Genomic DNA, 10,497 nt, shown 5'->3' with positions numbered 1-10,497 from the left:
CGAAAACGCACTTTTCTGAAGGATTAAAAAAACTTGAAAAGCGATTGACCAAGTGTATAGAGCTCCAAGGAGATTATGTTGAAAAATTAAAAAAAATTTACTAAAAAAAAATTGTTTTTATACTTCATTCTAAGGACTTATTGAACTACCCTCGTATTTACTTAAATAGCACGAGAATTCTGGATCAATCTGTAAAATCTCTATCCCTTCCACACACTACTCTTTTCCCCTACCGAGTGAGTCACGCCTACCCCGAAAGGGAAATGGCTTAATGGTGTAATAATAATAATAAAAATGTAGGTGTTTAATATTTATGCGAAATAGTACATTAGAGTTTTAATTCCAGATTATTTGCAATGTAATTTGATCTCTTTTCCATTCAAATTGCTGATTCCTTATTGTATAGAAAAATTATTATTAATCAGATTTATTTTTAAATTAAGCTAGAAGAAATTTCTTTAATTTGATTTTTGAAATTTTGGCGCACTATTCTCAGTTGTGACATTATCTCCAATATTCGATTTTCTTGTACTTGCACTTTTATTTCAAGAATTTATTTGCTACATAAGTGCCGGTGGAAATAAATATGTTTTCACGTAGAAATTTATCTCCATTGTTAGAATTTTGATAATCGCTCTCGTTTTTTTGCTCATTACATTCTTTTTTCTAAAAAAAAGGGGAGAGGGATGCCTGCCTCAAGTAGATCCGCCCGACCTGTTTCACATAGGATTGGCGCCACTGTTATCAATGCCTCGTTTCCCCCCACAAAAATAAAAAGTATACTTTTTAAACATTCAAAAAATGTTTAACTTATTTTTAAAATTTGTCCTTAAGTCATGACATTCATTTTCAATGACTTGTTCATATCGTAAGAAAAAATAATATTTTAAAATGTGCAACAAGAGATTTTCATTTTTGAAAAAAATCTAAAGTTTTTAAATATGCCGAATGGTTATTCAAATGTGGAATCATTTAAGGTGTAAGCGAACAAAACATGATAAATCCATCTGAGATGATTATTCAATGGGCAAAAGCTGTATGTCAGACATCAGGGATAGAAGAAACATTCAAATAATATCATATTATAGAGAAAATCAGTTAACAGATTATCCAATATTATTGAATTATTGTACATACAAACTTGGATTTATGCAATATTTACAGAACATTGAACACTTTATTACAGAATAAAAAAAGTTTAATTTAAATATTTTGAAGATGATGACATTTTTAAAGCGAGATTTTAATTTGATACTTTTTTTATGTCCCAGGGGCCAATAATCATATTATTAGAGTCCTAAAAATGCTACAATTATGGTTAATTCATTTTCGCCAAAAAAATTAATTTATCATGCTTTGTTTGTTTCTCATTTGAATCCCACGACGCGAAAATGGTTAACAATCGGAAATTGTGATTTACGATGCCTGATCTCTCATTGTGGGCTGATAGATTGTATAAAATCTCTCAAGGATCTTTTTAAGATTCGCGGAGATTTTTGAAAGATTTCCGATATTTGCGACGAGATTTGAAACTGCGGTATCATGGGATCTCCAATAACTTTTAAATCTTTATATAATTTTCGTGATTTGGAATCTTTGATTCTTTTATTGTGTAGTGAGTTTCAACAATATTTTTGAAGTGAAGATTTCCTCATGAATTTTTCGCCACTTAAAATTAAAAACTGTCTGAGTAAAACCTTAAGAATGAACAATTCTGAAAGAGCATTCTTTTTTAAATTTGTATCCTGCTTACTTAAACATAAAAATTTAGTTCTTCAAATTCACTCTTTTTAAATTAAATCATTTTGGAACTAGCCATTAAAAATTCAGTTTTAATTAAATAATCTGTCAATTTGCGGAGGTTTCAAATTGAAATCAAAAGAAATCTTATTTTCTGTCTCTGATACACTGTGTTATAGTGAAAAAACAAATGTTGTGTCCTTTACATTTCACTTGAATCAATAAAAAACTTTTTTCTGTAGGATTATTATAATGCTCCATAAATTATTCAGAATAAAATTTCCGTATCCCCAGCAATCGAATAATCCTCACTTTATCTTCTATTTCATCAAGACAAAAAGGTTACTATACGTATATTAATTGCCTGCTCTCTAAATCTGTAGAAGTTTAACTTTGTATTTATTATCTATTGCTCCATTCTGAGTTATTATCTAACTTTGACTAATAATTAGTTAAATTTATCTAATTGTCAGTCAATAACTAATTTTCAGCAAAAAAATTTTTTTTTTAAATGGACTGAAATATTATTTGTAATCATTGAACTAATTTTTGGTGAAATAAAATACCCTATTTTTTCACTATTTCAATTACTGTTTGAGCAGAAATTAGAAATATATGATGTATATGTAATAACTAAACGAAATAGTGGCTGATTTTTTGCTTTTCAATTATTCATTTTTTACCAATTCAAATCTAGAGAAATAATTTAATTTGAATATTATTATTAACTAGCAGTAAATGCATGCTCGCGAAGCGGGAGGTTACCTCCATAGATATTTATTTCCTAATATTGAAAACATAAACAATTCAAATAATTTATAATGACAATTTAAAAAATTTTTGTTTTGTTTAAAAAACTGATTTAAGAAATGAAAGATAATAGAATATCGGTTGTCTTATATTCATCGTCGGAAAGCAGAAATTTTTTTTTTGCTTCCGCGCTATTTTAAAGTTATGAAAAAATGAATTACACTTAACCATTACATAAAGATTTTTCGAAAAGTTTTTGTTAAACATCAAAACTATTTAAAATAATATTTAGACGAAGTCTCTCAAAATTGTTGGCCTTTTCTCTGTGAACAAACAGTGTTCCATGTCCTGAAAATTTCAAAACCTGTAAAATTCTTCAATTTAGTATTAAGTGCTTTACTACAAAATAAAAGTAATGGAACTCTCCGGAATTTGAAACATTTAAGATAAAAAATAAAAATTTGATAATTCATAAATTAAAAAAACTTTCAATAGTTCAAAATTAAAAATTAAAACCCATTTAATGTATGCGGAATTATTTCTAATCTAAAATATTTTTTGTGATTTATAACTCTATTAATAATCTAGCGTTTAAAGTTTTTAGAAGAAAAACTTTTCAAATAACTTTTAAATGGCACCGATTTAATATCACATTAAATGATTTAATATTGTATGACTTTCATCTGAAATTCTTTCGAATTTGAAAAGTTTAATTTGAACCCTTTTCCAGGTTTTTAATTAATATTTTAATTCTGGATTAACAACATTTTAATTAATATTTTAATTTCATCGAAGCGGGGCGGATTCTTTATTTTTAACATTTTTCTTTTGTTAGAAGAAATTAATTCCTTATTTTCAATCTTTTTCTGAATCATAAAAGAAAAATTTGTTTTTTAACATTTAAATTTTTTGTTTTTCAATAGGAAAGGAGGAAATTTTTCGGTTTAATTTTTCTTCTGAAGTTGAATACGGAAGTCTTTAATTTCGATATAATTCTAAATTCGAATAGGGGCATTTTTTATTTGTAATATTTTGATTGAGTTGCAAGGGAGGAAATTTTTATTTTTAATTTATTTCTTAATTGAAAGATGAAATTTTTATTTTTAATATTGCTCGTAAGTTGCATAAAGTAAAATTTGTAATTTTTAATATTTGTGTTCGAATGAAAGGGGAGAATTGGTTATTCTATTTTTTTCAAGTTTTGAGTTTGAAATGTTTAATTTATATCATTTTAACGTTTAAAATTGTACATATTTCAATACCGACTTTTCAAACAATTTCATTTCTGCCTTTTCAAAATTATTTAGTTTTTAAAGCTTGAATTTGAAAATGTTAGTTTTTAAATCTCTTTATGTTTAATTATGGTTCTTTTTCTGCCGGAAAAAGCTTAATTTTTTTCTTTTAAATATCTCCAGGTAAAAAATATACATATTTCAACGATTCATAACTCTCTTAATATTATTAAAAATAAATGCAAGAAGAACTGGATCAAAACTGTAGTGAGAACATTATTTTTTAATTATTCTTAAAATAGTCACATTAAATTTTGATTTCTTATTAAAAGGGAAAAATCTAAAATTTCTTTTCAATAAAAAAAGAACCCTGAATTAAAAAAAAATCAAATTCATTTGTTACCATTAGTATATTTCCTAATAATAATTCCTCAAGACTTAAAATTTGACATTATTTTTTAAAAACCAAACTGGCACAAGCTCAAAGTGGTAGCATACATTCTACAACGTTATACAATTTGAAATTTCCAAAACTGATCAACTTCAAATATAATGCCCGTGAAAATGTAATAATCATAAAAAAGCATTAAAAACTGTATTTTAAATTTTTGTACCTGCTGAGAAACACTAAGATAACAAAATTATACATTTAAGAATTTTGTAATGTTCCTGATTGAGCATTTAAAAATTAAGAAACTTAGAAAACAATATTATCGAGTTTAAGCTTTAGAAGCAGAAGATATGCAATGATAAACATTTCTAAGGTGATAGAAATTATTATCAGATATCTATTATATCATGAAATATCGAGTAAAACTTAAAATGATTAGATAGATTTTTCTGAACTAAAAATAACATTTCTGTATTTTTTAAATCCAGTATAATTTTTGCCGTTTAAAGTTGAAGAATTTGAAAGTGTAATAAACCTTTAAATTTTAATAATTCTATAAATGTTAAGAATTATATTATTTCGAATTAGAACCTTTAAGAATGAACGAATTCAAACTTGGAAAGTTAAAAATTAAATAATTCTAAACTTCGTTTAACATTGAAGTATTCTCAGATCATAAATTTGAAACTAAGTCACTAAAAATTAATAATTTTGAAATTTGGTGTCATGCTTTTAATTAATACTTCTATTACTCTACATTGTAATGATAATATATTTTTAATTAATATACTTACGTGAATCATCACTACTGAATTCAAGGCTGCTCATATCTAAGACATCTGAGCAATCTGCAACAATTAATAAATCGGTAAGATAAGATCCAATAATTAAGTAAAATCTTCGAAATTTTGGTTTTCAAAAAATATGTGTTTTTTTAAATTCAAAGAAAAGAATTGATTTGAAAATGTATCCCCAAAAGTTTTTGATGCGCTCTGTGTATCTGAAAGTTCAAAATTTCAGCAATCAATGTTTATTAGGGAGCTGAGATGAGAAGCGATTAAAACTTGACCCCTTTTTAAGCACCTTCGCTGCATCAAGTGCTCAGATATAGTGGTTGCAAAAATAACAGAGAAAAGGAGAGAAGAAGTGATAAAATGCGACGAATAATCAAAAACCAATACTTCAATAATATAAGGGAATTTCATCTTAATTATTCGATAATTTTATAATCTTATAATATAGGGTAATCTGAAGTGGATTATTGTAGAATCATACAGATACCATAAGAGAGCTTTTTAGACACAACAAAATTGGGGAGGCATAACAAACAAACTTGGAGCTTAAATAAAGAAAAAATGTTTTTGTTGATTCAACAAAATATATTCCTGATTGGTGATGAAAATGAATTAACTCATTTTTAATTCTACATTAACAAAGAAGGGGATCTAAGTCTTTCCCCTATTTCCACTCGTTTTTCCTTTTATTTTAAATTCCCCTTTTTCGGCAATGTCGAAAAAATTTCCTCTTAAACAAAAGGTGCAGCTGAAACATTTTAAAACATATTGAAAATGTAAAAACTGGAAACAGAAGTTGTTATTAAAAATAAAATTGGAACATTTGAAAAATATGTAGTCAATTAAAAAAACAAAGGATTAGAAAATTAATAATTTTTTGTTTAAATGTAAAATTTAAATATTTCAAAAATAGAAAATTCCAAGTTGATCAACTGCAAAGTTAAATGTTCTAATTTTAACAATTTAAAGTCAAACGTTCATAATTGATCCACCAGAATTTCATATCTTTATAAGAGTGTCGATCAGTCTAAGATTTTGTTTTTAATTCTTAACAATAAAACATTTACAAATTTTTATTTGAACGACTTCAAACTAAAATATTTAGGATTTAAAAATATAACGGGTGGAGATTCTTTAAATGCTGGAGAGGTGCAATTTAGATTTTCTTCAACAGTCACGTTTTCTTCCAATTTTAATCATCATCTCGTGATCCAGAAGTTACCTTAAATTTTTTTAATGAATAATGGAATTATAAGGCATTTGAATAATGTAACTAGCAAAATGTAAAAAGGTGCAATATTGACAAAGAATTGAAATAAAAAACGGTTTGAACTTTTTTTATTTTATTAAAATTAAAAAAACTACTGTTCTGTTTTACGATATTAAAGCTTATACACTTTTGTCAACAATATCCTCAAGTTTCATTAAAATACGTTCCACAGTTTCAGAAATATCGATAACTGAAAGAAATGTGATGCTCAAAATCAATATGACGTTACTCCAGGAATTTGGAAAATGTTTGAACATTGTGTATAAGTAAAACGTTTTGAAAATGTGCAAAAAAATATTTTTATTCAAAAGTTAGACTAATTGTGGGACCTGACATACGAGCCAGCACGCGACTAAGGACCGAAAAGACTGAATAGATTGATGAAAAAATTATTTTTTTTTTAATGCTCGCTCTTCATCTCTGGTACTTTTACGCTACATATTTTAGAAATGTACAAAACAATATTTCTAAATGATACTTCGACATTTTTTTGGTCATGACGGATTAGCTAGCATCCGATTATTACCAGAAGAAACCGCCTAGATTAGGGTTTCTAGATTATGCCCTAACTGGAAGCAAGTCTGCTGCGATAATTTTCTACATGGTTACTTGCAGATCCTAATATTTCGGACGTATACTGGCACATAAGTAAAAATTAATGTTTAACCTTTCTCCTATTTTTCCCCATTTTCATGAAAATTACCATATTTTCCCTACATTGAGCTCCGATTTGAGCTGCGCTCTTTACAAACATAAATAAAATTGGTACAAAAGGGACTCTTACTATTATTAGAGAAAGTAGAATCCTTTCCATTGGCATAAACTGGCCGTATCGTTTGATTTCCAACAAGAGAATCAGTGATTTTGTTGCTGGTGATTAGAGGGCTTTCTTCATTTAAGTTTTTGTACTTTCTTCTTTTTGATACGCTTAAATTCATAAAGCGGCTGATACGCTTGTTGAAGCACATCGCTGTAAAAAACGTAATTGCAGATAATTAATTTTGCATGGCCAGTATTTTGTCGCACGGAGAAAAAAGTATTGCCATATTTACAAACAAATGCACTGCTTTATTTATTTTCTAATTTTATGTAAGCGCTGACGACTTTTTCTTTAATTGAATATATGTATCGATTCATTTCTTGAGAGCATTAAAGTTTCACTAGTTGATCTATTTTGTTCACAGAAGTTACTTTGGAAAATGTGTAGGTTGAACTTGAAAGGATTAATGTATCTTTTCTTTTTGTATTACACATTTGAAAACTTTACCGTGTTGGTAGTTAAATAAAATCTTTGCTGGTACAGAATGATTTTTAAATTCGCACGAGGGTCTAGAATTTTTTTTGTTCTGCTCTTAATTTTTTTTTTAGAATCATCATATTGGTGTTATGTAATTTTAGCAATATTTTTCTAGGCGAGAAACTTTGAGATAAAAAGGAAATACTCAAAAATATCATGCAGTTTTGCCCCTGCAATCCGAAAAGTTTACATACCCAAAATGTATAGAATATAGGAAATAACGAGAATTAATGCTTCGTACCACTCGATACGACCATCATGGAGGGTTGCGATCAGCAGGATAACTGTGAACCCATATGCCAAAGAATCTCGGCTTATGGGCCACCATTCCAGATCTAATACCTGAAAAAATTAATCGATTTGTTAAGGATGTTCATTTTCAAAATTGAGCAATTTTTAAAATGGTCTAGAAATTCGAGAAAAATGTACTGATTGTTAACTGTAACTAATTTCGTAAGAAATACTTAAACTTACTTGAGAAAAAAATTGGATTAAAATAGTTTATTAAACAATAATTAATTTGAATCCTTGTACTTATGTTTTAATTGTATGTGCGTAAAACATGCAATTTTTATATTCCATCCTGATGATCAGGGGGATATTTTATTCCTTAAATAATTCTTTACAACTCTGATTGGTTGGTTTTAGCTAATATTGAAATTGTTTAGGAAAACATGTTTTTATCAAAATAATATTCGCATGCTTCGTAAATAAATTTTTTTATATACTGTCAAAAATACAAAATAAATTTTTTCACTACGTAAATATTTTTTTAGCAATAAAATAATGTAATTAATTATTTTAGCTGGTTTTATCCACTCGCGCACTGGAATGTATACAAATTTGTTATTTTTATTCTAATTTTCCCTTAATGTCTCGGTTCTCAGATTATATTTGACAACTGTAACAAAGTTTGAACCTAATATCAAAATTTGCTATAATAAAAAATAATAAAAAATTTATATGATAATAAAAAAAATGATTTTTCATAAATTTAACTAGTCTCGAAATTTCCGGATGTCCCTCTTCCAACTTCATCAATTTTTCGGTACGATTAGACGCAGCAAAAAAGTTTTATCTCAGTATCCCTAACGGAAGACTGTCATTAAAAAAAAGTATTTGAAAGAATTAGAATTTCTTTTTAATTTCAAAATTTAGTTTTAATTTCTGATTAAAAAAGTCTGCGATTGAACTACTCAGACAAAACAAAGTGTTCTGATATGGGTATTTGGATGGAACTTTCTTTGCTGTAGCCCGACATCAAATACAAGTAATTTGTGAAGTAAAATCCGAGAACCTAGCGTTTGAAGGAAAATTTAAATTCCCTTAATTTGACTAAATTTTTATTATTCGATTATTTGTTTGGAATGGCAGTCTTCTGATAGATCACAATAAAAAATTTAAATTTTAATCGATTTTTTATAATGGCAATCTCCCGATAAAAATATTGGCATAAATCCTTTTTACTGTTATCTGATATGGAATACAAGTAATTGGCGAAATAAAATCTGAGAATCGATTACTTAGGGGAAAATTAGAATTAAACAAAATTTACACATTAGAGTGCGTTGATGAATAACACGTAGTTGTTAAAGCGTCATTACCGTATAAAATAATGTATTACTTCATTTTATTTCTAAAAACATTATTTCAGCAATTTGAAATATTTATTTATATTTTTGTTTATAAGCGTGTTGAACTTCAGTTACATCAATTGAAGAATTACTTAACCAGGTATTGATCATTAGCATTGATTAAGAATTGCAGCTTTTAACTTCAATTTAAGCAAAAGCTTAAAAATCCAAATAAAATTATAAAGGTATTTATTTATATTTAGATTTAAATTTATGTTTGAATTTTTATTTGTATATGTATATGTATATGTATATGTATATGTATATGAATATGTATATGTATATGTATATGTATATGCCTATGCCTATGCCTATGCCTATGCCTATGCCTATGCCTATGCCTATGTCTATGCCTATGCCTATGCCTATGCCTATGCCTATGCCTATGCCTATGCCTATGCCTATGCCTATGCCTATGCCTATGCCTATGCCTATGCCTATGCCTATGCATATGCCTATGCCTATGCCTATGCCTATGCCTATGCCTATGTCTATGCCTATGCCTATGCCTATGCCTATGCCTATGCCTATGTCTATGCCTATGCCTATGCCTATGCCTATGCCTATGCCTATGCCTATGCCTATGCCTATGCATATGCCTATGCCTATGCCTATGCCTATGCCTATGCCTATGCCTATGTCTATGCCTATGCCTATGCCTATGCCTATGCCTATGCCTATGTCTATGCCTATGCCTATGCCTATGCCTATGCCTATGCCTATATTTATGTTTATGTTTATGTTTATGTATATGTTTATGTTTATGTTTATGTTCATCTTCATGTTCATGTTCATGTTCATGTTCATGTTTATGTTTATGTTTATGTTTATGTTTATGTTTACGTTTACGTTTACGTTTATGTTTATGTTTATGTTTATGTTTATGTTTATGTTTATGTTTATGTTTATGTCTATGTCTATGTCTATGTCTATGTCTATGTCTATGTCTATGTCTATGTCTATTTCTATGTCTATGTTTATGTTTATGTTTATGTTTATGTTTATGTTTATGTTTATGTTTATGTTTATGTTTATGTTTATGTTTATGTTTATGTTTATGTTTATGTTTATGTTTATGTTTATGTTTATGTTTATGTTTATGTTTATGTTTATGTTTATGTTTATGTTTATGTTTATGTTTATGTTTATGTTTATGTTTATGTTTATGTTTATATTTTTATTTGTATTTGTATACCAAACTCTCGCTATCCGTCACTCCGTTTTTAGCCTTCCTAGAACTGCTGGCTCAAGCAGTTTCTCAGGGGAGCAGGGCGAGAGAGGTTGCGACTATATATAGATATATATATTCCAATTGAAAACGAGTCCGGTGGCCCGTACTGCTTACGTTTCGACCCCCCCCTCCCTTCGAAACCAGTCCTAAGCTATTTG

At 27.9% G+C, this 10,497-nt stretch overlaps 1 protein-coding gene across 1 annotated transcript in view; it reads right to left on the bottom strand.

Moving 5' to 3' along the window:
• The window catches only part of LOC117169615 (sodium/potassium/calcium exchanger 4-like), a 22,876-nt gene that overhangs the window by 8,765 nt on the left and 3,614 nt on the right, over positions 1-10,497 (bottom strand). The window contains exons 4-6 of the mRNA XM_033356067.1: positions 7,669-7,816; positions 6,962-7,147; positions 4,908-4,961 (exon numbers count right to left, since the gene is read on the bottom strand). Of these exons, the coding sequence (XP_033211958.1) occupies positions 4,908-4,961; positions 6,962-7,147; positions 7,669-7,816 (388 nt within the window). The remainder of the gene's footprint in view (positions 1-4,907; positions 4,962-6,961; positions 7,148-7,668; positions 7,817-10,497) is intronic.

Source organism: Belonocnema kinseyi, chromosome 3 (genome assembly GCF_010883055.1).
Source record: "Belonocnema kinseyi isolate 2016_QV_RU_SX_M_011 chromosome 3, B_treatae_v1, whole genome shotgun sequence".
Classification (NCBI taxonomy): Eukaryota; Metazoa; Arthropoda; class Insecta; order Hymenoptera; family Cynipidae; genus Belonocnema; species Belonocnema kinseyi.
This window is presented reverse-complemented; position numbering and strand designations above follow the sequence as displayed.